Source organism: Xyrauchen texanus, chromosome 19 (genome assembly GCF_025860055.1).
Source record: "Xyrauchen texanus isolate HMW12.3.18 chromosome 19, RBS_HiC_50CHRs, whole genome shotgun sequence".
NCBI classification, from domain to species: domain Eukaryota; kingdom Metazoa; phylum Chordata; class Actinopteri; order Cypriniformes; family Catostomidae; genus Xyrauchen; species Xyrauchen texanus.
In genome coordinates this window covers 43,012,285-43,039,576 of record NC_068294.1, presented here as the reverse complement: position 1 = coordinate 43,039,576, position 27,292 = coordinate 43,012,285, and the positions used below count along the sequence as shown (strand labels likewise).

At 39.8% G+C, this 27,292-nt stretch overlaps 1 protein-coding gene and 1 pseudogene across 1 annotated transcript; both read left to right on the top strand.

Annotated features, from left to right (window-relative positions):
* Window positions 1-12: 12 nt before the first annotated feature.
* On the top strand, window positions 13-3,846 carry LOC127659818 (protocadherin beta-16-like). The gene is made up of 2 exons (XM_052149765.1): window positions 13-2,541; window positions 3,700-3,846. Exons 1-2 carry the CDS (start codon window positions 145-147, stop codon window positions 3,844-3,846), a joined length of 2,544 nt encoding a protein of 847 aa, XP_052005725.1. The 5' UTR covers window positions 13-144.
* Window positions 3,840-26,245, top strand: LOC127659817 (protocadherin beta-16-like; annotated as a pseudogene).
* Window positions 26,246-27,292: the final 1,047 nt, after the last annotated feature.

Genomic DNA, 27,292 nt, shown 5'->3' with positions numbered 1-27,292 from the left:
GAGAGAATTTAATGTGTTTTTCCTGGATTTACAAGCTTTTGTTTGAGTTCCTCTTTCTGTGGATTTATACCTGATTTCCTGCAGGTTTTCTGGATTTATTTAGTTGGATTCGAGCTTAATCTTCCCTTTGTGGTCTTCTGCAAAATGTCGGACAGAACAATGGCGCGGCAAGTACTGCTGTTGATTTGGTTTCTCTCTCTCAGTTCAGCTCTCGGGCAGGTCAGTTACTCCATTCCTGAGGAAATGGCGAAAGGCTCTTTAGTCGGTAACATAGCGCAGGATTTGGGTTTAGATTTAAAGAGACTGAAATCGGGTAAAGCCCGTATTTATACCGGAGACAGCGCTGAATACATCGAGCTGAATAAAGTAAGAGGAGTCCTCCTTATCAAAGAGAGAATAGACCGAGAGGCGCTATGCGGACAGACAACGCCTTGCGCGCTACATTTCCAGATTATTCTGGAGAACCCGATGGAGCTTTACCGAATTACAGTTGAAATAACGGATATAAACGATAATGCTCCAATCTTTATGAGGACAGAGAAACGATTTGAGATTAGTGAATCAGCCATTATGGGATCCAAATTTGTTTTAGAAAGGGCATTTGACCAAGACATCGGTATAAATGGGCTCCAGAGCTATTATTTGACGCCAAAAGACAATTTCGATCTTAAGCTTCACAGTCAAGTGGACGGAAGTAAAAAAGTAGAAATGATTCTACACAAACCCCTTGATCGAGAGAAGCAGGAAAACATGTCTTTATTATTAACTGCAGTGGATGGTGGTGAACCTGTGTTGTCAGGGACCGTCCAGATACATATTGTAGTGCTCGATGTAAACGATAATGCACCTGTTTTTAGTAAATCAAACTATAAAGCAGTTATATCAGAAAATTCGCCCATTGGCACATCACTTATTTCGGTTAGTGCGTCTGATCCGGACAAAGGAACAAATGGTCTCATAATCTATTCTATTTCAAATGGTGCTGATCGAATGTCTGAGCTGTTTCATATTGATGAAAAAGGTGACGTAACATTGGTCGGAAAAATTGACTATGAACTCGCAAAACACTATCAAATTGACATTGAAGCAACAGACAACGGCGGGCTTTCCGATTCTTGTAAAATTATCTTGGATGTTATTGATGTAAATGATAACGCACCTGTTATCGGAGTGATGTCGAAATCTGTCTCCATTGCGGAAGACTCACCACAGAGTACAGTGATTGCCATAATCAGTGTTAACGATCCGGATTCCGACAGTAATGGACAGGTTCAGTGCCGTGTAAATGAAAATATTCCTTTTACAATCAAATTAACGTCTAATGGGTTCTACAGTCTAGTGATAGACAGCGATTTAGATCGGGAGAGAGAGTCTGAGTATAACATCAGTGTGACGTGCGCTGATGAGGGCGTGCCCTCTCTCTCCAGCAGCGTCACTCTCTCCTTACAGATATCAGATGTGAATGATAACGCGCCTGTGTTTGACAAGAGCTCATATGAGGCCTCTGTTCAAGAAAACAACACACCGGGTCTTTCCATATTCACAGTCAGAGCCAGAGACGCAGATTTTAACCAGAATGCCCGTGTGTCTTACATACTGGAGGACTCCTCTGTTAACGGAGTGCCCGTCTCCTCGTTGGTGTCCGTTAGTGCTGATAGTGGAGTCATACATGCAGTGCGATCTTTCGATTACGAGCAGATCAAAGATTTCCAGTTCCGCGTAAAAGCGCAAGACGGAGGCTCCCCTCCTCTCAGCAGCAACGTGAGTGTGAGAATAGTTATTCAGGACCAGAATGACAACGCGCCTCAGGTTCTGTATCCGGTCCAGTCTGGTGCTTCTGTGGTGGCTGAAATAGTGCCTCGTTCGGCAGATGTGGGTTATCTGGTCACTAAAGTGGTGGCTGTTGATGTGGACTCTGGACAGAATGCCTGGCTCTCATATAAACTGCAGAAAGCCACAGACAGGGCGCTGTTTGAAGTGGGCTTACAGAATGGAGAAATAAGAACTGTACGTCAAGTGACAGATAAAGATGCTGTGAAACAAAGGCTCACTGTTGTAGTGGAGGACAACGGGCAGCCCTCTCGTTCAGCTACAGTCAATGTGAACGTGGCGGTGGCGGACAGCTTCCCTGAAGTGCTCTCCGAGTTCACAGACTTTACGCACGACAAGGAATACAACGACAACCTGACTTTTTATCTGGTCTTGGCCTTGGCTGTAGTTTCCTTTCTCTTTATCGTGTCTATCATAGCCATACTGTCAGTCAAATGCTACAGATGGAGACGTGAGCGGATGTATTACAAATCTGGCGCGAATCTGCCGGTTATTCCGTATTATCCGCCTCTTTACGCAGACGTAGGGGGCACAGGAACTTTACAGCACGTGTACAATTATGAGGTTTGCAGAACCACTGACTCCAGAAAGAGTGATCTGAAATACGTCAGACCTTGCAGTGAGAGCATCATTAGTCTGGACACCAGTGGAGCACAGACACTCCCGCATGCGCAGAAAGACAAACTGACCAATGACGATTCTTTTGATCAGGTGAGGTTTACTGTATCTGGTGTTTTTATTTTTATATGCTTCTTTTGTTTGTTTTTCAAAATATGATTTGTAATAGCCATGAATAGTGTAATTATTTTGAAAATATATATGAGTATATCTAATAAAATAGTTAATTAACAAACTAAAATAGATATTTCCAGTTATTATATAGTTTAACATAATAAATATCTAAAGTCATCAAATTAATCTTTGTCAAATTAATTATGTACATCAATTACTTCTGCAAAACAAATTATCAGCGCTTAAGTCATGTTCAGAGGACATGGATAAAACGTTACATGACCATACCTTTAAATAAACGTATTAAATTGGATAATTAAAAAAATCAGACACACAAATACTAAAATCTACTATAAAAAAATGCTTCTAAAATTGGCCTATGAGCATTGCAACTGCTTCCGATTTCTTAAAATATAAATAACCATAAAGATCTTATATTAAATTTAAAAAAGCCCATTTGGTCAGTCATGCACAACGTAAATAAACTTCTGTAAAAACATTTCTCATAAGGAAAAATGCTTTAGAATCTGTTTGATTCCGCTGAACGAATAACTAATTCCTTTCATTCATATAGTGCTTTTTTATGCACTGAAAGTGCTTCATATAGTATAGTTGGAATCTCCTCAACCACCACCAGTGTGCTGCATCCACCTGAATGATGCGACGGAGGCCATAGTTCCCCAGAATGACCACAAACTAGCTATTGGTGGAGAATTAAATATTTTTTTGATATTTGGATGGTTACCATGTGGTTGAAAAGATGAGAAACTCGACTATACATAAAGTATATGATTTATATTTGTTTTGGTGGTTTTCTGGGTTTTTTTTCCCCACACATAAAAATTGTCTTCTGTGTCCTGCGCTTGAGTTGAATTCTCTGGCCATGGTGCTGAAACTCAGTCAGTCGCTTATTTCATATCCTCCTTTCCAATTTATTTTTATTTTTTTTCGGGACCTGTTAACACTTTCTGTCTTTTTCTTTATTGTATTACATATTCCCCTATTCTTCATGCAGTCCTTTTTCTTGTCAAATTATAACATTTGTAATGAATGCTGGTTTTGTAGTTCTGCGCATTATGTGCCTTTAAATATATTTGATATATCAAAAACTCTACATGAATTTAGTTTATTCTGCAGTTCGTCAGAATGGACTCAAAGTGCCGCTGTTGTTCAGTGTGTGACAGTTTAGAGAGCAGATCTGCAGCAGTTCCACCCCCATCATCTCCATATTATTATAGAGAGAGACGGAAGCTGAGCACACAGTCTGAAGAGGAGGAGAGATAACGAGAATCACGGAGAGAGAATTTAATGTGTTTTTCCTGGATTTACAGGCTTTTGTTTGAGTTCCTCTTTCTGTGGATTTATACCTGATTTCCTGCAGATATTCTGGATTTATTTAGTTGGATTCGAGCTTAATCTTCCCTTTGTGGTCTTCTGCAAAATGTCGGACAGAACAATGGCGCGGCAAGTACTGCTGTTGATTTGGTTTCTCTCTCTCAGTTCAGCTCTCGGGCAGGTCAGTTACTCCATTCCTGAGGAAATGGCGAAAGGCTCTTTAGTCGGTAATATAGCGCAGGATTTGGGTTTAGATTTAAAGAGACTGAAATCGGGTAAAGCCCGTATTTATACCGGAGACAGCGCTGAATACATCGAGCTGAATAAAGAAAGAGGAGTCCTCCTTATCAAAGAGAGAATAGACCGAGAGGCGCTATGCGGACAGACAACGCCTTGCGCACTACATTTCCAGATTACCTTAGAAAATCCGATGGAGTTTTATAGCGTTACAGTTGAGATTGTAGACGTAAATGACAATGCTCCAATTTTTTCTGCTGAAGAAATAAAATTTGATATCAGCGAGTTGTCTCCAACAGGATCTAAATTTATTCTAGAGAGAGCCGCAGATGATGACGTAGGCATCAATGGCGTACAGCGTTATTCGTTACATCCCGCTGATCATTTTGTCTTAAAGACACAAGATATGCCGGACGGTACAAAAAATGTTGAAATGATTCTCCAAAAACCACTCGACCGAGAAAAACAGGAGCGTGTTTCTCTTGTTCTTACTGCAGTGGACGGAGGAGATCCACAGATGTCTGGAACAATTCCGATTATAATCTCAGTTGAAGACGCGAATGATAACGCTCCAGTATGTTTTCTGTCTGTTTATAAAACCAGCGTGGCCGAAAACTCTCCAAAAGGCACGATTTTAACCACAGTTAGTGCATCTGATGCTGATCAAGGAATAAATGGTCAAATTGAATATCTAATTTATAAATTTCCGGGCAGCACCACGAATATTTTTGAAATTGACAGACATGATGGAGTGTTGCGGTTAACTGGCGACATCGACTATGAAAAAGTTAAGCACTATCAAATTGACATTCAAGCGAGAGATTCTGGGCGTCATTCTGACACTTGCAAAGTGATCGTTGATGTAATCGATGTTAATGATAACAAACCAGTTATCAATATTATGTCAAAACCAAATGCAATTTCAGAAGACTCAAAATCAGGCACAGTTTTGTCTATGCTGAATGTCCAAGACTCCGATTCTGGCGAGAATGGAAAGGTTCAATGCTCCATTAATGATAATATTCCTTTTACCCTAAAATCAAACACGAATAATTTCTTCAGTTTAGTCACAGACGGTGATTTAGATCGGGAGAGAGAGTCTGAGTATAACATCAGTGTGACGTGCGCTGATGAGGGCGTGCCCTCTCTCTCCAGCAGCGTCACTCTCTCCTTACAGATATCAGATGTGAATGATAACGCGCCTGTGTTTGACAAGAGCTCATATGAGGCCTCTGTTCAAGAAAACAACACACCGGGTCTTTCCATATTCACAGTCAGAGCCAGAGACGCAGATTTTAACCAGAATGCCCGTGTGTCTTACATACTGGAGGACTCCTCTGTTAACGGAGTGCCCGTCTCCTCGTTGGTGTCCGTTAGTGCTGATAGTGGAGTCATACATGCAGTGCGATCTTTCGATTACGAGCAGATCAAAGATTTCCGGTTCCGCGTAAAGCGCAAGACGGAGGCTCCCTCCTCTCAGCAGCAACGTGAGTGTGAGAATAGTTATTCAGGACCAGAATGACAACGCGCCTCAGGTTCTGTATCCGGTCCAGTCTGGTGCTTCTGTGGTGGCTGAAATAGTGCCTCGTTCGGCAGATGTGGGTTATCTGGTCACTAAAGTGGTGGCTGTTGATGTGGACTCTGGACAGAATGCCTGGCTCTCATATAAACTGCAGAAAGCCACAGACAGGGCGCTGTTTGAAGTGGGCTTACAGAATGGAGAAATAAGAACTGTACGTCAAGTGACAGATAAAGATGCTGTGAAACAAAGGCTCACTGTTGTAGTGGAGGACAACGGGCAGCCCTCTCGTTCAGCTACAGTCAATGTGAACGTGGCGGTGGCGGACAGCTTCCTGAAGTGCTCTCCGAGTTCACTGACTTTACGCACGACAAGGAATACAACGACAACCTGACTTTTTATCTGGTCTTGGCCTTGGCTGTAGTTTCCTTTCTCTTTATCGTGTCTATCATAGCCATACTGTCAGTCAAATGCTACAGATGGAGACGTGAGCGGATGTATTTCAAATCTGGCGGGAATCTGCCGGTTATTCCGTATTATCCGCCTCTTTACGCAGACGTAGGGGGCACAGGAACTTTACAGCACGTGTACAATTATGAGGTTTGTAGAACCACTGACTCCAGAAAGAGTGATCTGAAATACGTCAGACCTTGCAGTGAGAGCATCATTAGTCTGGACACCAGTGGAGCACAGACACTCTCGCATGCGCAGAGAGACAAACTGACCAATTACGATTCTTTTGATCAGGTGAGATTTACTGTTTCTGTCTCTAGTGCAGCTTTGCTTTGATTTTGTGTAGATGTTCAGGGATTTTATGGCTTTTTTTATGTGTTTTTAGTGTAAATGGCCACACCTCTAGACAAATGGTATTACAAGTATATAGCATTAAGTATATATGTATCCAAAAATATACATAAAATAGATATTTATAGTAATTATAAAAATCAACAATACATTCTCAAGTTTTACATGCAATCTTTGACTCATTTTCTACATTAATTACAAATGTGAAACAAATAAACAGCGCATAAGTCATGTTCAGAGGATATGGATATAACTTTGCATAACTATAACTGTAAATATTATAATATTATATTTGATTATTAACAAATAAAAATATCAAAATAAGGAGCAAATATTTGACTCAAAATGAAAATAAAAATACTTCTTAAGTTGTCCTGTATGTTTCCACAAATGCTTCTGATCTTTTGAAATGAATGTGATATGAATAATTTACTAAACAAATCTTAAATTATTATTAAGATATTTTAAGTACAATTGACCAGCCATGAACAAAAAAAAGGCTTTAAGATTTAGTTATATGACACTAAACTAATTTCTTCGGTCTCACTGACCTGACTAAAATATCTGTATGTTGAGTGTGAATCACCACAGTTTTATATTTGGATGATCACCATGTGATTGAAAAGATAAGAAGTACTTATGAAGTATTTATTTTATATTCATGTTTTCCTCTCATACCTAAAATTGGGCTTCTGTGTCCTGCACTTGTGTTGGATTCTCTGGCCTTGGTGCTGAAATACAATCAGTCGCATATTTTCAGATCCTCCCTTTGACTGTCCATCACAGATCATTTGAAGTTCTTGATGTATTTTCGTGTTGTTTAAATGTCAGACCACAACTCTGTTTTTCGTGATAAGATACAGTTCTTATTCAAATACATTTCTTGCTCGTTATTGTTGTGTTTTAGTGGTTTTGCTTTGTCTTATAAACAGCTGCATAGGCCTGTATGTTATTTTGGGGCAAGATTTCCCTTTATTTTTAGAATATTTTTTTCCTTTTTCTTTGTTCAAATTGTATTGTTATCTAACTTGATGCAGTCGTTTAACTGATCAAATAGCATAATGTATTTTTTATTTTATTTTTGTATGTGCAGATGTTATACTTGTGCGCAATTGGATTTTTAAAAGTTTTTATTATAAAAGAAAAGCTTCACTCGAGTTTAGTTTATTCTGTAGTTCATCAGAATGGACTCAAAGTGCCGCTGTTGTTCAGTGTGTGACAGTTTAGAGAGCAGATCTGCAGCAGTTCCACCCCCATCATCTCCATATTATTAGAGAGAGAGACGGAAGCTGAGCACACAGTCTGAAGAGGAGGAGAGATAACGCGAATCACGGAGAGAGAATTTAATGTGTTTTTCCTGGATTTACAGGCTTTTGTTTTAGTTCCTCTTTTTGTGGATTTATACCTGATTTCCTGCAGGTTTTCTGGATTTATTTAGTTGGATTCGAGCTTAATCTTCCCTTTGTGGTCTTCTGCAAAATGTCGGACAGAACAATGGCGCGGCAAGTACTGCTGTTGATTTGGTTTCTCTCTCTCAGTTCAGCTCTCGGGCAGGTCAGTTACTCCATTCCTGAGGAAATGGCGAAAGGCTCTTTAGTCGGTAATATAGCGCAGGATTTGGGTTTAGATTTAAAGAGACTGAAATCGGGTAAAGCCCGTATTTATACCGGAGACAGCGCTGAATACATCGAGCTGAATAAAGAAAGAGGAGTCCTCCTTATCAAAGAGAGAATAGACCGAGAGGCGCTATGCGGACAGACAACGCCTTGCGCACTACATTTCCAGATTATTCTGGAGAACCCGATGGAGTTTTATAGCGTTACAATCGAGATTGAAGACGTAAATGACAATCCTCCCGTTTTTACAGATAGAGAAATTAAATTTGATATCAGCGAATTATCATTGATTGGATTTAAATTTGTTTTGGAGACAGCAGTGGATGATGACGTTGGCATCAATGGCGTACAGCGTTATTCGTTACATCCCGCTGATCATTTTGTCTTAAAGACACAAGATATGCCGGATGGTACAAAAAATGTTGAAATGATTCTCCAAAAACCACTCGACCGAGAAAAACAGGAGCGTGTTTCTCTTGTTCTTACTGCAGTGGACGGAGGAGATCCACAGATGTCTGGAACAATTCCGATTATAATCTCAGTTGAAGACGCGAATGATAACGCTCCAGTATGTTTTCTGTCTGTTTATAAAACCAGTGTGGCCGAAAACTCTCCAAAAGGCACGATTTTAACTACAGTTAGTGCATCTGATGCTGATCAAGGACTAAATGGTAAAGTAGAATATAATATTAAAAAAGCATCTGGTGGCAACACTAATCTATTTGAAATTGACAGACATGATGGAGTGTTGCGGTTAACTGGCGACATCGACTATGAAAAAGTTAAGCACTATCAAATTGACATTCAAGCGAGAGATTCTGGGCGTCATTCTGACACTTGCAAAGTGATCGTTGATGTAATCGATGTTAATGATAACAAACCAGTTATCAATATTATGTCAAAACCAAATGCAATTTCAGAAGACTCAAAATCAGGCACAGTTTTGTCTATGCTGAATGTCCAAGACTCCGATTCTGGCGAGAATGGAAAGGTTCAATGCTCCATTAATGATAATATTCCTTTTACCCTAAAATCAAACACGAATAATTTCTTCAGTTTAGTCACAGACGGTGATTTAGATCGGGAGAGAGAGTCTGAGTATAACATCAGTGTGACGTGCGCTGATGAGGGCGTGCCCTCTCTCTCCAGCAGCGTCACTCTCTCCTTACAGATATCAGATGTGAATGATAACGCGCCTGTGTTTGACAAGAGCTCATATGAGGCCTCTGTTCAAGAAAACAACACACCGGGTCTTTCCATATTCACAGTCAGAGCCAGAGACGCAGATTTTAACCAGAATGCTCGTGTGTCTTACATACTGGAGGACTCCTCTGTTAACGGAGTGCCCGTCTCCTCGTTGGTGTCCGTTAGTGCTGATAGTGGAGTCATACATGCAGTGCGATCTTTCGATTACGAGCAGATCAAAGATTTCCAGTTCCGCGTAAAGCGCAAGACGGAGGCTCTCCTCCTCTCAGCAGCAACGTGAGTGTGAGAATCAGTTATTCAGGACCAGAATGACAACGCGCCTCAGGTTCTGTATCCGGTCCAGTCTGGTGCTTCTGTGGTGGCTGAAATAGTGCCTCGTTCGGCAGATGTGGGTTATCTGGTCACTAAAGTGGTGGCTGTTGATGTGGACTCTGGACAGAATGCCTGGCTCTCATATAAACTGCAGAAAGCCACAGACAGGGCGCTGTTTGAAGTGGGCTTACAGAATGGAGAAATAAGAACTGTACGTCAAGTGACAGATAAAGATACTGTGAAACAAAGGCTCACTGTTGTAGTGGAGGACAACGGGCAGCCCTCTCGTTCAGCTACAGTCAATGTGAACGTGGCGGTGGCGGACAGCTTCCCTGAAGTGCTCTCCGAGTTCACTGACTTTACGCACGACAAGGAATACAACGACAACCTGACTTTTTATCTGGTCTTGGCCTTGGCTGTAGTTTCCTTTCTCTTTATCGTGTCCATCATAGCCATTCTGTCAGTCAAATGCTACAGATGGAGACGTGAGCGGATGTATTACAAATCTGGCGCGAATCTGCCGGTTATTCCGTATTATCCGCCTCTTTACGCAGACGTAGGGGGCACAGGAACTTTACAGCACGTGTACAATTATGAGGTTTGCAGAACCACTGACTCCAGAAAGAGTGATCTGAAATACGTCAGACCTTGCAGTGAGAGCATCATTAGTCTGGACACCAGTGGAGCACAGACACTCCCGCATGCGCAGAGAGACAAACTGACCAATGACGATTCTTTTGATCAGGTGAGGTTTACTGTTTCTGTCTCTAGTGCAGCTTTGCTTTGATCTTGTGTAGATGTTCAGGGATTTTTCAGATTTTTTTATGTGTTTTTAATGTCAATTGTCACACCTCTAGACAAATAGTATTACAAGTATATAGCATTAAGTATATATGTATCCAAATATATACATAAAATACATATTTATAGTAATTATAAAAATCAACAATACATTCTCAAGTTTAACATGCAATCTTTGGCTCATTCTCTACATTAATTACAAATGTTAAATAAATAACCAGCACTTAAGTCATGTTCAGAGGATATGGATGTAACTGTAAATTTTATAATATTATATTTGATGATTACGAAATGAAAATATCTAAATAAAAAGCAAATACTTTACTACAAATAATACACAGCAAATAATAAAAATACTTCTTAAGTTGTCCTGTATGTTTCCACAAATGCTGCTGATCTTTTGAAATGAATGTGATATGAATAATTTACTAAACAAATCTTAAATTATTATTAAGATATTTAAAGTACAATTGACCAGCCATGAACAAAAAAAAGGCTTTAAAATTTAGTTATATGACACTAAACTCATTTCTTCGGTCTCACTGACCTGACTAAAATATCTGTATGTTGAGTGTGAATCACCACAGTTTTATATTTGGATGATCAACATGTGATTGAAAAGATTAAAAGTATTCATGATTTATTTTATATTCATGTTTTCCTCCTCTCATGTCTAAAATTGGGCTTCTGTGTCCTGCACTTGTGTTGGATTCTCTGGCCTTGGTGCTGTACAGTCAGTCGCATATTTTCAGATCCTCCCTTTGACTGTCCATCACAGATCATTTGAAGTTCTTGATGTATTTTCGTGTTGTTTAAATGTCAGACCACCACTCTGTTGTTCTGTGTTATAAGATACAGTTCTTATTCAAATACATTTCTTGCTCGTTATTGTTGGTGTTTTAGTGGTCTGTTGCTTATCAGTGCTTAATAAACAGCTGCATGTAAGTAGCCTGTATGTTATATTTGAGGCATTAGATTTCCTTTATATTCAGGGACAGATTTTCCTTTATATTTATTTTTTTTTCATAATAGTACTAGATATACTCTAATTTAATGCAGTCGTTTTACTGATCAAATAGCATAATGTATTTTTATTGTATTTTTGTATGTGCAGATGTTGTAGTCCTGCGCATTTTGATCTTTAAAATAGTTTATTATAAAGAAAAGCTTCACATGCAGTTTAGTTTAATCTGTAGTTCATCAGAATGGACTCAAAGTGCCGCTGTTGTTCAGTGTGTGACAGTTTAGAGAGCAGATCTGCAGCAGTTCCACCCCCATCATCTCCATATTATTATAGAGAGAGACGGAAGCTGAGCACACAGTCTGAAGAGGAGGAGAGATAACGAGAATCACGGAGAGAGAATTTAATGTGTTTTTCCTGGATTTACAGGCTTTTGTTTGAGTTCCTCTTTCTGTGGATTTATACCTGATTTCCTGCAGATATTCTGGATATATTTAGTTGGATTCGAGCTTAATCTTCCCTTTGTGGTCTTCTGCAAAATGTCGGACAGAACAATGGCGCAGCAAGTACTGCTGTTGATTTGGTTTCTCTCTCTCAGTTCAGCTCTCGGGCAGGTCAGTTACTCCATTCCTGAGGAAATGGCGAAAGGCTCTTTAGTCGGTAACATAGCGCAGGATTTGGGTTTAGATTTAAAGAGACTGAAATCGGGTAAAGCCCGTATTTATACTGGAGACAGCGCTGAATACATCGAGCTGAATAAAGAAAGAGGAGTCCTCCTTATCAAAGAGAGAATAGACCGAGAGGCGCTATGCGGACAGACAACGCCTTGCGCACTACATTTCCAGATTATTCTGGAGAACCCGATGGAGTTTTACAGTTTTAATGTTGAGGTTCTGGATATAAACGACAACGCACCATTTTTTGAGAAAAGAGAGGTCAATTTTAGAATTAGTGAATCTGCGTCGATTGGCACAAAATTTACCATAGAGCCTGCGCGCGATTTTGACGTTGGAATTAATGGTCTTCAGACCTATTTACTGAAACCAACAGATAACTTTGCCTTGAAATTCAAGAGCCAACCAGGGGCAGGGCAAAATATCGAAATGATTTTACAAAAGCCCTTGGATCGCGAAAAACAGGAGCATATTTCTTTAACGTTGACAGCAATTGACGGGGGAGATCCTCAAATTTCTGGTAATATAAAAATAAACATTATTGTTTTAGATGCGAATGACAACGCTCCTGTTTTCACGCAGTCGGTGTATAAAACAACTGTATCTGAAAATGCACCAAAAGGAACAATTGTGACCACAGTTAGTGCGTCGGATTCAGATCAAGGATTGAATGGTGAAATAATATATACTATTACAAACACACTAGATGAAGTTCGAAACATATTTGCAGTAAACGAGGATGATGGGAAAGTAAAATTGATAAATCATGTTGATTATGAAAAGGCTCGACATTATGAGATTCGAGTCCAAGCGAGTGATCATGGTAGTCTGACGGATTCTTGTAAAATCATAGTTGATGTCATTGATATTAATGATAATAAGCCAGTGATCAATATCATGTCCAAAACAAACTCGATAGCTGAAAATTCTCCGTCTGAGACAGTGGTTACAATGATAAATGTCCAAGATCCGGATTCGGGAGACAATGGTAAAGTTCATTGCTCTCTTATTGATAATATTCCATTTTCTCTGAAATCGACCAATAATAATTTCTTCACGTTTAGTCACAGATGGTGATTTAGATCGGGAGAGTGAGTCTGAGTATAACATCAGTGTGACGTGCGCTGATGAGGGCGTGCCCTCTCTCTCCAGCAGCGTCACTCTCTCCTTACAGATATCAGATGTGAATGATAACGCGCCTGTGTTTGACAAGAGCTCATATGAGGCCTCTGTTCAAGAAAACAACACACCGGGTCTTTCCATATTCAGAGTCAGAGCCAGAGACGCAGATTTTAACCAGAATGCCCGTGTGTCTTACATACTGGAGGACTCCTCTGTTAACGGAGTGCCCGTCTCCTCGTTGGTGTCCGTTAGTGCTGATAGTGGAGTCATACATGCAGTGCGATCTTTCGATTACGAGCAGATCAAAGATTTCCGGTTCCGCGTAAAGCGCAAGACGGAGGCTCCCTCCTCTCAGCAGCAACGTGAGTGTGAGAATCATTATTCAGGACCAGAATGACAACGCGCCTCAGGTTCTGTATCCGGTCCAGTCTGGTGCTTCTGTGGTGGCTGAAATAGTGCCTCGTTCGGCAGATGTGGGTTATCTGGTCACTAAAGTGGTGGCTGTTGATGTGGACTCTGGACAGAATGCCTGGCTCTCGTATAAACTGCAGAAAGCCACAGACAGGGCGCTGTTTGAAGTGGGCTTACAGAATGGAGAAATAAGAACTGTACGTCAAGTGACAGATAAAGATGCTGTGAAACAAAGGCTCACTGTTGTAGTGGAGGACAACGGGCAGCCCTCTCGTTCAGCTACAGTCAATGTGAACGTGGCGGTGGCGGACAGCTTCCCTGAAGTGCTCTCCGAGTTCACTGACTTTACGCACGACAAGGAATACAACGACAACCTGACTTTTTATCTCGTCTTGGCCTTGGCTGTAGTTTCCTTTCTCTTTATCGTGTCTATCATAGCCATACTGTCAGTCAAATGCTACAGATGGAGACGTGAGCGGATGTATTACAAATCTGGCGCGAATCTGCCGGTTATTCCGTATTATCCGCCTCTTTACGCAGACGTAGGGGGCACAGGAACTTTACAGCACGTGTACAATTATGAGGTTTGCAGAACCACTGACTCCAGAAAGAGTGATCTGAAATACGTCAGACCTTGCAGTGAGAGCATCATTAGTCTGGACACCAGTGGAGCACAGACAGTCCCGCATGCGCAGAGAGACAAACTGACCAATGACGATTCTTTTGATCAGGTGAGATTTATTGTTTCTGTCTCTATTGCAGCTTTGCTTTGATTTTGTGTAGATGTTCAGGGATTTTATGGCTTTTTTATGTGTTTTTAGTGTAAATGGCCACACCTCTAGACAAATGGTATTACAAGTACATAGCATTAAGTATATATGTATCCAAATATATACATAAAATAGATATTTATAGTAATTATAAAAATCAACAATACATTCTCAAGTTTTACATGCAATCTTTGACTCATTTTCTACATTAATTACAAATGTGTAACAAATAAACAGCGCATAAGTCATGTTCAGAGGATATGGATATAACTTTGCATAACTATAACTGTAAATATTATAATATTATATTTGATTATTAACAAATAAAAATATCAAAATAAGGAGCAAATATTTGACTCAAAACGAAAATAAAAATACTTCTTAAGTTGTCCTGTATGTTTCCACAAATGCTGCTGATCTTTTGAAATGAATGTGATATGAATAATTTACTAAACAAATCTTAAATTATTATTAAGATATTTAAAGTACAATTGACCAGCCATGAACCAAAAAAAGGCTTTAAAATGTTGTTTGATGACACTAAACTAATTTCTTCGGTCACACTGACCTGACTAAAATATCTGTATGTTGAGTGTGAATCACCACAGTTTTATATTTGGATGATCAACATGTGATTGAAAAGATTAAAAGTATTTATGATTTATTTTATATTCATGTTTTCCTCCTCTCATGTCTAAAATTGGGCTTCTGTGTCCTGCACTTGTGTTGGATTCTCTGGCCTTGGTGCTGAAATACAATCAGTCGCATATTTTCAGATCCTCCCTTTGACTGTCCATCACAGATCATTTGAAGTTCTTGATGTATTTTCGTGTTGTTTAAATGTCAGACCACCACTCTGTTTTTCGTGATAAGATACAGTTCTTATTCAAATACATTTCTTGCTCGTTATTGTTGTGTTTTAGTGGTTTTGCTTTGTCTTATAAACAGCTGCATAGGCCTGTATGTTATTTTGGGGCAAGATTTCCCTTTATTTTTAGAATATTTTTTTTGCCTTTTCTTTTTTCAGATAGTACTGTTATCTAACTTGATGCAGTCGTTTTACTGATCAAATAGCATAATGTATTTTTTATTTTATTTTTGTATGTGCAGATGTTATACTTCTGCGCATTTGGACCTTTAAAAATATTTATTATAAAAGAAAAGCTTCACTCGAGTTTAGTTTAATCTGTAGTTCATCAGAATGGACTCAAAGTGCCGCTGTTGTTCAGTGTGTGACAGTTTAGAGAGCAGATCTGCAGCAGTTCCACCCCCATCATCTCCATATTATTAGAGAGAGAGACGGAAGCTGAGCACACAGTCTGAAGAGGAGGAGAGATAACGCGAATCACGGAGAGAGAATTTAATGTGTTTTTCCTGGATTTACAGGCTTTTGTTTGAGTTCCTCTTTCTGTGGATTTATACCTGATTTCCTGCAGATATTCTGGATTTATTTAGTTGGATTCGAGCTTAATCTTCCCTTTGTGGTCTTCTGCAAAATGTCGGACAGAACAATGGCGCGGCAAGTACTGCTGTTGATTTGGTTCTCTCTCTCAGTTCAGCTCTCGGGCAGGTCAGTTACTCCATTCCTGAGGAAATGGCGAAAGGCTCTTTAGTCGGTAACATAGCGCAGGATTTGGGTTTAGATTTAAAGAGACTGAAATCGGGTAAAGCCCGTATTTATACCGGAGACAGCGCTGAATACATCGAGCTGAATAAAGAAAGAGGAGTCCTCCTTATCAAAGAGAGAATAGACCGAGAGGCGCTATGCGGACAGACAACGCCTTGCGCACTACATTTCCAGATTATTCTAGAGAATCCGATGGAATTGTATCAGCATTACAGTTGAGGTCACGGACGTAAATGACAATGCTCCAGTGTTTCAGTAAGAAAGACATGAGATTTGAAATAAACGAAATGCTACTTTAGCGGTGCTAGATTTATATTAGAGGCGGCTATTGATTATGACGTCGGATCGAAATGGTCTTCAGAGTTACTCGCTCCATCCTACAGATAATTTCGGTCTTGAAATTTCAGAATCAACCTGATGGCAGGGTCAAAGCTGTCGAAATGGTTCTCCAAAAGCCATTAGACCGTGAAAAACAAGCAGCATGTCTCTTTACTGTTAACAGCCTTTGACGGAGGCGAATCCACAGATGTCTGGGACAATGCGAGATACACATAACCGTTTTAGATGCGAATGATAACGCCCCTGTGTGTTCACAATCCGTGTTCATAAAGCAGCCTGTAGCTGAAAACTCGCCAAAAGGCACGGTTATAACAACAGTTAGTGCATCCGATGCTGACCAGGGTATCCAATGGTAAGAATATACTATTCTCATTTCAAGTACAGCTGACAAGAGTGTCAGACAGTTGTTTGAAATAGACACTGATATTGGACGTGTTAAAGCTTATTGGGAGCATCGATTTTGAGAACAGCAAAGCATTACAAAATTGATGTTCAGGCAAGAGATGATGGTGGTACTCACGGATTCATGTAAGGTCAGTGGTTGATATTATCGATGTTAACGATAACAAGCCCTGCTATCAATATTATGTTCAAAATCAAGTCACATATCTGAGGATGCGAAATCTGGCACTGTTCTTGCAATGTTAAACATTCAAGATCGCAGACTCGAGATGAAAGTGGTAAAGTTCTTTGCTCACATTGAATGATAACATGCCATTTCGTCTGAATTCAGTCTTCATCGGATGAGTTCTTACAGCTTCGTCACAGATGGTGATTTAGATCGGAGAGAGAGTCTGAGTATAACATCAGTGTGACGTGTGCTGATGAGGGCGTGCCCTCTCTCTCCAGCAGCGTCACTCTCTCCTTACAGATATCAGATGTGAATGATAACGCACCTGTGTTTGACAAGAGCTCATATGAGGCCTCTGTTCAAGAAAACAACACACCGGGTCTTTCCATATTCACAGTCAGAGCCAGAGACGCAGATTTTAACCAGAATGCCCGTGTGTCTTACATACTGGAGGACTCCTCTGTTAACGGAGTGCCCGTCTCCTCGTTGGTGTCCGTTAGTGCTGATAGTGGAGTCATACATGCAGTGCGATCTTTCGATTACGAGCAGATCAAAGATTTCCGGTTCCGCGTAAAAGCGCAAGACGGAGGCTCCCCTCCTCTCAGCAGCAACGTGAGTGTGAGAATCATTATTCAGGACCAGAATGACAACGCGCCTCAGGTTCTGTATCCGGTCCAGTCTGGTGCTTCTGTGGTGGCTGAAATAGTGCCTCGTTCGGCAGATGTGGGTTATCTGGTCACTAAAGTGGTGGCTGTTGATGTGGACTCTGGACAGAATGCCTGGCTCTCATATAAACTGCAGAAAGCCACAGACAGGGCGCTGTTTGAAGTGGGCTTACAGAATGGAGAAATAAGAACTGTACGTCAAGTGACAGATAAAGATGCTGTGAAACAAAGGCTCACTGTTGTAGTGGAGGACAACGGGCAGCCCTCTCGTTCAGCTACAGTCAATGTGAACGTGGCGGTGGCGGACAGCTTCCTGAAGTGCTCTCCGAGTTCACTGACTTTACGCACGACAAGGAATACAACGACAACCTGACTTTTTATCTGGTCTTGGCCTTGGCTGTAGTTTCCTTCTCTTTATCGTGTCTATCATAGCCATACTGTCAGTCAAATGCTACAGATGGAGACGTGAGCGGATGTATTACAAATCTGGCGCGAATCTGCCGGTTATTCCGTATTATCCGCCTCTTTACGCAGACGTAGGGGGCACAGGAACTTTACAGCACGTGTACAATTATGAGGTTTGCAGAACCACTGACTCCAGAAAGAGTGATCTGAAATACGTCAGACCTTGCAGTGAGAGCATCATTAGTCTGGACACCAGTGGAGCACAGACACTCCCGCATGCGCAGAGAGACAAACTGACCAATGACGATTCTTTTGATCAGGTGAGATTTACTGTTTCTGTCTCTAGTGCAGCTTTGCTTTGATCTTGTGTAGATGTTCAGGGATTTTCATGATTTTTTATGTGTTTTTAGTGTAAATGGTCACACCTCTAGACAAATAGTATTACAAGTATATAGCATTAAGTATATATGTATCCAAATATATACATAAAATAGATATTTATAGTAATTATAAAAATCAACAATACATTCTCAAGTTTAACATGCAATCTTTGACTCATTTTCTACATTAATTACAAATGTTAAATAAATAAACAGCACTTAAGTCATGTTCAGAGGATATGGATATAACTTGCATAACTATAACTGTAAATATTATAATATTATATTTGATGATTAACGAAATGAAAATATCTAAATAAGCAGCAAATACTTTGACTACAAATAATACACAGCAAATAATAAAAATACTTCTTAAGTTGTCCTGTATGTTTCCACAAATGCTGCTGATCTTTTGAAATGAATGTGATATGAATAATTTACTAAACAAATCTTAAATTATTATTAAGATATTTAAAGTACAATTGACCAGCCATGAACAAAAAAAAGGCTTTAAAATTTTGTTTTATGACACTAAACTCATTTCTTCGGTCACACTGACCTGACTAAAATATCTGTATGTTGAGTGTGAATCACCACAGTTTTATATTTGGATGATCACCATGTGATTGAAAAGATTAAAAGTATTTATGATTTATTTTATATTCATGTTTTCCTCTCATACCTAAAATTGGGCTTCTGTGTCCTGCACTTGTGTTGGATTCTCTGGCCTTGGTGCTGAAATACAGTCAGTCGCATATTTTCAGATCCTCCCTTTGACTGTCCATCACAGATCATTTGAAGTTCTTGATGTATTTTCGTGTTGTTTAATTGTCAGACCACAACTCTGTTTTTCGTGATAAGATACAGTTCTTATTCAAATACATTTCTTGCTCGTTATTGTTGTGTTTTAGTGGTTTTGCTTTGTCTGATAAACAGCTGCATAGGCCTGTATGTTATTTTGGGGCAAGATTTCCCTTTATATTTAAAATATTTTTTTCCCCTTTCTTTTTTCAGATAATACTGTTATCTAACTTGGTGCAGTCGTTTTACTGATCAAATAGCATAATGTATTTTTTATTTTATTTTTGTATGTGCAGATGTTATACTTCTGCGCATTTTGATCTTTAAAATAATTTATTATAAAAGAAAAGCTTCACTCGAGTTTAGTTTAATCTGTAGTTCATCAGAATGGACTCAGAGTGCCGCTGTTGTTCAGTGTGTGACAGTTTAGAGAGCAGATCTGCAGCAGTTCCACCCCCATCATCTCCATATTATTAGAGAGAGAGACGGAAGCTGAGCACACAGTCTGAAGAGGAGGAGAGATAACGCGAATCACGGAGAGAGAATTTAATGTGTTTTTCCTGGATTTACAGGCTTTTGTTTGAGTTCCTCTTTCTGTGGATTTATACCTGATTTCCTGCAGATATTCTGGATTTATTTAGTTGGATTCGAGCTTAATCTTCCCTTTGTGGTCTTCTGCAAAATGTCGGACAGAACAATGGCGCGGCAAGTACTGCTGTTGATTTGGTTTCTCTCTCTCAGTTCAGCTCTCGGGCAGGTCAGTTACTCCATTCCTGAGGAAATGGCGAAAGGCTCTTTAGTCGGTAACATAGCGCAGGATTTGGGTTTAGATTTAAAGAGACTGAAATCGGGTAAAGCCCGTATTTATACCGGAGACAGCGCTGAATACATCGAGCTGAATAAAGAAAGAGGAGTCCTCCTTATCAAAGAGAGAATAGACCGAGAGGCGCTATGCAGAAAGACAACGCCTTGCGCACTACATTTCCAGATTATTCTAGAGAGCCCGATGGAATTTTTTAGCATCACCATTGAGGTAGTGGATATTAATGACAACGCTCCCAGTTTTCAAAAGGGAAGCATCAATTTCAAGATCAGCGAAACAGCTATTTTAGGGTCTAAATTTATGTTAGATCCTGCTGTAGATCTGGATGTCGGAATCAATGGTCTTCAAAGCTACACGCTTAAACCAACAGATAATTTCAATCTTAAATTTAAAAATCAACCAGGGCAGGGTCAAAATGTAGAAATGGTTCTCCAAAAGCCTTTAGACCGTGAAAAACAGCAGGATATAGTTTTAGTGCTAACTGCATTTGATGGAGGAAATCCTCAGTTGTCTGGGAGTATCGAGATTCGCATTACTGTTTTAGACGCAAACGACAACGCTCCTGTTTTTACGCAGTCCGTGTATAAAGCGACTGTAACAGAGAATACGCCAAAATACGCCATTGTGTCAACAGTGAGTGCAACTGACTCCGATGAGGGTATTAACGGTAAAATAGAGTATTCCATTGCAAACATGCAAGATGATGCCCTACAGTTGTTTAACATAAACAAAGACAATGGACAAGTTTCCGTTGTTGGAATAATAGATTTTGAAAACGCTCACCACTACGAGATACATGTGCAAGCGAGTGATCATGGTGGTCTCACTGATTCTTGTAAGGTCATGGTTGATGTCATTGATATTAATGATAATAAGCCTGTGATCAATATTATGTCCAAAACAAACTCGATAGCTGAAAATTCTCCTTCTGAGACAGTGGTTACAATGATAAATGTCCAAGATCCGGATTCAGGAGAAAATGGGAGAGTGTTGTGCTCCATTAATGAAAACATTCCATTTTCTCTGAAATCGACTAATAATAATTTCTTTAGTTTAGTCACAGATGGTGATTTAGATCGGGAAAGAGAGTCTGAGTATAACATCAGTGTGACGTGCGCTGATGAGGGCGTGCCCTCTCTCTCCAGCAGCGTCACTCTCTCCTTACAGATATCAGATGTGAATGATAACGCGCCTGTGTTTGACAAGAGCTCATATGAGGCCTCTGTTCAAGAAAACAACACACCGGGTCTTTCCATATTCACAGTCAGAGCCAGAGACGCAGATTTTAACCAGAATGCCCGTGTGTCTTACATACTGGAGGACTCCTCTGTTAACGGAGTGCCCGTCTCCTCGTTGGTGTCCGTTAGTGCTGATAGTGGAGTCATACATGCAGTGCGATCTTTCGATTACGAGCAAATCAAAGAATTTATCATCCGCGTAAAAGCGCAAGACGGAGGCTCCCCTCCTCTCAGCAGCAACGTGAGTGTGAGAATCATTATTCAGGACCAGAATGACAACGCGCCTCAGGTTCTGTATCCGGTCCAGTCTGGTGCTTCTGTGGTGGCTGAAATAGTGCCTCGTTCGGCAGATGTGGGTTATCTGGTCACTAAAGTGGTGGCTGTTGATGTGGACTCTGGACAGAATGCCTGGCTCTCATATAAACTGCAGAAAGCCACAGACAGGGCGCTGTTTGAAGTGGGCTTACAGAATGGAGAAATAAGAACTGTACGTCAAGTGACAGATAAAGATGCTGTGAAACAAAGGCTCACTGTTGTAGTGGAGGACAACGGGCAGCCCTCTCGTTCAGCTACAGTCAATGTGAACGTGGCGGTGGCGGACAGCTTCCCTGAAGTGCTCTCCGAGTTCACTGACTTTACGCACGACAAGGAATACAACGACAACCTGACTTTTTATCTGGTCTTGGCCTTGGCTGTAGTTTCCTTTCTCTTTATCGTGTCTATCATAGCCATACTGTCAGTCAAATGCTACAGATGGAGACGTGAGCGGATGTATTACAAATCTGGCGCGAATCTGCCGGTTATTCCGTATTATCCGCCTCTTTACGCAGACGTAGGGGGCACAGGAACTTTACAGCACGTGTACAATTATGAGGTTTGCAGAACCACTGACTCCAGAAAGAGTGATCTGAAATACGTCAGACCTTGCAGTGAGAGCATCATTAGTCTGGACACCAGTGGAGCACAGACACTCCCGCATGCGCAGAGAGACAAACTGACCGATGACGATTCTTTTGATCAGGTGAGATTTACTGTTTCTGTCTCTAGTGCAGCTTTTTGTTGATCTTGTGTATATCTTTTGGGATTTTATGGCTTTTTTATGTGTTTTTAGTGTAAATGGCCACACCTCTAGACAAATTGTATTACAAGTACATAGCATTAAGTATATATGTATCCAAAAATATACATAAAATACATATTTATAGTAATTATAAAAATCAACAACACATTTTTAAGTTTTACATGCAATCTTTGACTCATTTTCTGCATTAATTACAAATGTGTAACAAATAAACAGCACTTAAGTCATGTTTAGAGGATATGGATATAACTTTGCATAACTATAACTGTAAATATTATAATATTATATTTGATTATTAACAAATAAAAATATCCAAATAAGCAGCAAATATTTGACTCAAAACGAAAATAAAAATACTTCTTAAGTTGTCCTGTATGTTTCCACAAATGCTGCTGATCTTTTGAAATGAATGTGATATGAATAATTTTCTAAACAAATCTTAAATTATTATTAAAATATTTAAAGTACAATTGACCAGCCATGAACAAAAAAAAGGCTTTAAAATTTTGTTTTATGACACTAAACTCATTTCTTCGGTCACACTGACCTGACTAAAATATCTGTATGTTGAGTGTGAATCACCACAGTTTTATATTTGGATGATCACCATGTGATTGAAAAGATTAAAAGTACTTATGAAGTATTTATTTTATATTTATGTTTTCCTCTCATACCTAAAATTGGGCTTCTGTGTCCTGCACTTGTGTTGGATTCTCTGGCCTTGGTGCTGAAATACAGTCAGTCGCATATTTTCAGATCCTCCCTTTGACTGTCCATCACAGATCATTTGAAGTTCTTGATGTATTTTCGTGTTGTTTAAATGTCAGACCACCACTCTGTTTTTCGTGATAAGATACAGTTCTTATTCAAATACATTTCTTGCTCGTTATTGTTGTGTTTTAGTGGTTTTGCTTTGTCTGATAAACAGCTGCATAGGCCTGTATGTTATTTTGGGGCAAGATTTCCCTTTATTTTTAGACTTTTTTTTTCCCCTTTCTTTTTTCAAATAGTACTGTTATCTAACTTGATGCAGTCGTTTTACTGATCAAATAGCATAATGTATTTTTTATTTTATTTTTGTATGTGCAGATGTTATACTTCTGCGCATTTTGATCTTTAAAATAATTTATTATAAAAGAAAAGCTTCACTCGAGTTTAGTTTAATCTGTAGTTCATCAGAATGGACTCAAAGTGCCGCTGTTGTTCAGTGTGTGACAGTTTAGAGAGCAGATCTGCAGCAGTTCCACCCCCATCATCTCCATATTATTATAGAGAGAGACGGAAGCTGAGCACACAGTCTGAAGAGGAGGAGAGATAACGCGAATCACGGAGAGAGAATTTAATGTGTTTTTCCTGGATTTACAGGCTTTTGTTTGAGTTCCTCTTTCTGTGGATTTATACCTGATTTCCTGCAGATATTCTGGATTTATTTAGTTGGATTCGAGCTTAATCTTCCCTTTGTGGTCTTCTGCAAAATGTCGGACAGAACAATGGCGCGGCAAGTACTGCTGTTGATTTGGTTTCTCTCTCTCAGTTCAGCTCTCGGGCAGGTCAGTTACTCCATTCCTGAGGAAATGGCGAAAGGCTCTTTAGTCGGTAACATAGCGCAGGATTTGGGTTTAGATTTAAAGAGACTGAAATCGGGTAAAGCCCGTATTTATACCGGAGACAGCGCTGAATACATCGAGCTGAATAAAGAAAGAGGAGTCCTCCTTATCAAAGAGAGAATAGACCGAGAGGCGCTATGCGGACAGACAACGCCTTGCGCACTACATTTCCAGATTATTCTGGAGAACCCGATGGAGTTTTATAGCGTTACAATCGAGATTGTAGACGTAAATGACAATGGTCCAATTTTTTCTGTTAAAGAAATGAAATTTGATGTCATTGAATCATCCTTGACAGGAGCTAAAATTGTTTTGGAGACAGCAGTGGATGATGACGTTGGCATCAATGGCGTACAGCGTTATTCGTTGCATCCCGCTGATCATTTTGTCTTAAAGACACAAGATATGCCGGACGGTACAAAAAATGTTGAAATGATTCTCCAAAAACCTCTTGACCGAGAAAAACAGGAGCGTGTTTCTCTTGTTCTTACTGCAGTGGACGGAGGAGATCCACAGATGTCTGGAACAATTCCGATTATAATCTCAGTTGAAGACGCGAATGATAACGCTCCAGTATGTTTTCTGTCTGTTTATAAAACCAGCGTGGCCGAAAACTCTCCAAAAGGCACGATTTTAACTACAGTTAGTGCATCTGATGCTGATCAAGGACTAAATGCTCAAATTGAATATCATATTACAAGGTCCTCTGGTGGCAACACTAATCTATTTGAAATTGACAGAAATAATGGTGTCGTAAGTTTATCTGGCGAAATCGACTATGAAAAAGTTAAGCACTGTCAAATTGACATTCAAGCGAGAGATTCTGGGCGTCATTCTGACACTTGCAAAGTGGTTGTTGATGTAATCGATGTTAATGATAACAAACCAGTTATCAATATTATGTCAAAACCAAACGCACTTTCCGAAGACTCAAAATCAGGCACAGTTTTATCTATGCTGAATGTCCAAGACTCAGATTCTGGCGAGAATGGAAAGGTCCAATGCTCTATTAATGACAATATTCCTTTTACCCTAAAATCAAACACGAATAATTTCTTCAGTTTAGTCACAGACGGTGATTTAGATCGGGAGAGAGAGTCTGAGTATAACATCAGTGTGACGTGCGCTGATGAGGGCGTGCCCTCTCTCTCCAGCAGCGTCACTCTCTCCTTACAGATATCAGATGTGAATGATAACGCGCCTGTGTTTGACAAGAGCTCATATGAGGCCTCTGTTCAAGAAAACAACACACCGGGTCTTTCCATATTCACAGTCAGAGCCAGAGACGCAGATTTTAACCAGAATGCTCGTGTGTCTTACATACTGGAGGACTCCTCTGTTAACGGAGTGCCCGTCTCCTCGTTGGTGTCCGTTAGTGCTGATAGTGGAGTCATACATGCAGTGCGATCTTTCGATTACGAGCAGATCAAAGATTTCCGGTTCCGCGTAAAAGCGCAAGACGGAGGCTCCCCTCCTCTCAGCAGCAACGTGAGTGTGAGAATAATTATTCAGGACCAGAATGACAACGCGCCTCAGGTTCTGTATCCGGTCCAGTCTGGTGCTTCTGTGGTGGCTGAAATAGTGCCTCGTTCGGCAGATGTGGGTTATCTGGTCACTAAAGTGGTGGCTGTTGATGTGGACTCTGGACAGAATGCCTGGCTCTCATATAAACTGCAGAAAGCCACAGACAGGGCGCTGTTTGAAGTGGGCTTACAGAATGGAGAAATAAGAACTGTACGTCAAGTGACAGATAAAGATGCTGTGAAACAAAGGCTCACTGTTGTAGTGGAGGACAACGGGCAGCCCTCTCGTTCAGCTACAGTCAATGTGAACGTGGCGGTGGCGGACAGCTTCCTGAAGTGCTCTCCGAGTTCACTGACTTTACGCACGACAAGGAATACAACGACAACCTGACTTTTTATCTCGTCTTGGCCTTGGCTGTAGTTTCCTTTCTCTTTATCGTGTCTATCATAGCCATACTGTCAGTCAAATGCTACAGATGGAGACGTGAGCGGATGTATTACAAATCTGGCGCGAATCTGCCGGTTATTCCGTATTATCCGCCTCTTTACGCAGACGTAGGGGGCACAGGAACTTTACAGCACGTGTACAATTATGAGGTTTGCAGAACCACTGACTCCAGAAAGAGTGATCTGAAATACGTCAGACCTTGCAGTGAGAGCATCATTAGTCTGGACACCAGTGGAGCACAGACACTCCCGCATGCGCAGAGAGACAAACTGACCAATGACGATTCTTTTGATCAGGTGAGATTTATTGTTTCTGTCTCTAGTGCAGCTTTGTGTTGATCTTGTGTATATCTTTTGGGATTTTATGGCTTTTTTATGTGTTTTTAGTGTAAATGGCAACACATCTAGACAAATGGTATTGCAAGTACATAGCATTAAGTATATATATGTATCCAAAAATATTCATAAAATACATATTTATATTTATTATAAAAATCAACAATACATTCTCAAGTTTTACATGCAATCTTTGACTCATTTTCCACATTAATTACAAATGTTAAATAAATAAACAGCACTTAAGTCATGTTTAGAAGATATGGATATAACTTTGCATAACTATAACTGTAAATATTATAATATTATATTTGATTATTAACAAATAAAAATATCCAAATAAGCAGCAAATATTTGACTCAAAACGAAAATAAAAATACTTCTTAAGTTGGCCTGTATGTTTCCACAAATGCTGCTGATCTTTTGAAATGAATGTGATATGAATAATTTACTAAACAAATCTTAAATTATTATTAAGCTATTTAAAGTACAATTGACCAGCCATGAACCAAAAAAAGGCTTTAAAATTTTGTTTTATGACACTAAACTCATTTCTTCGGTCACACTGACCTGACTAAAATATCTGTATGTTGAGTGTGAATCACCACAGTTTTATAATTGGATGATCAACATGTGATTGAAAAGATTAAAAGTACTTATGAAGTATTTATTTTATATTCATGTTTTCCTCTCATACCTAAAATTGGGCTTCTGTGTCCTGCACTTGTGTTGGATTCTCTGGCCTTGGTGCTGAAATACAGTCAGTCGCATATTTTCAGATCCTCCCTTTGACTGTCCATCACAGATCATTTGAAGTTCTTGATGTATTTTCGTGTTGTTTAAATGTCAGACCACCACTCTGTTTTTCGTGATAAGATACAGTTCTTATTCAAATACATTTCTTGCTCGTTATTGTTGTGTTTTAGTGGTTTTGCTTTGTCTTATAAACAGCTGCATAGGCCTGTATGTTATTTTGGGGCAAGATTTCCCTTTATATTTAGACTTTTTTTCCCTTTTCTTTTTTCAGATAATACTGTTATCTAACTTGGTGCAGTCGTTTTACTGATCAAATAGCATAATGTATTTTTTATTTTATTTTTGTATGTGCAGATGTTATAC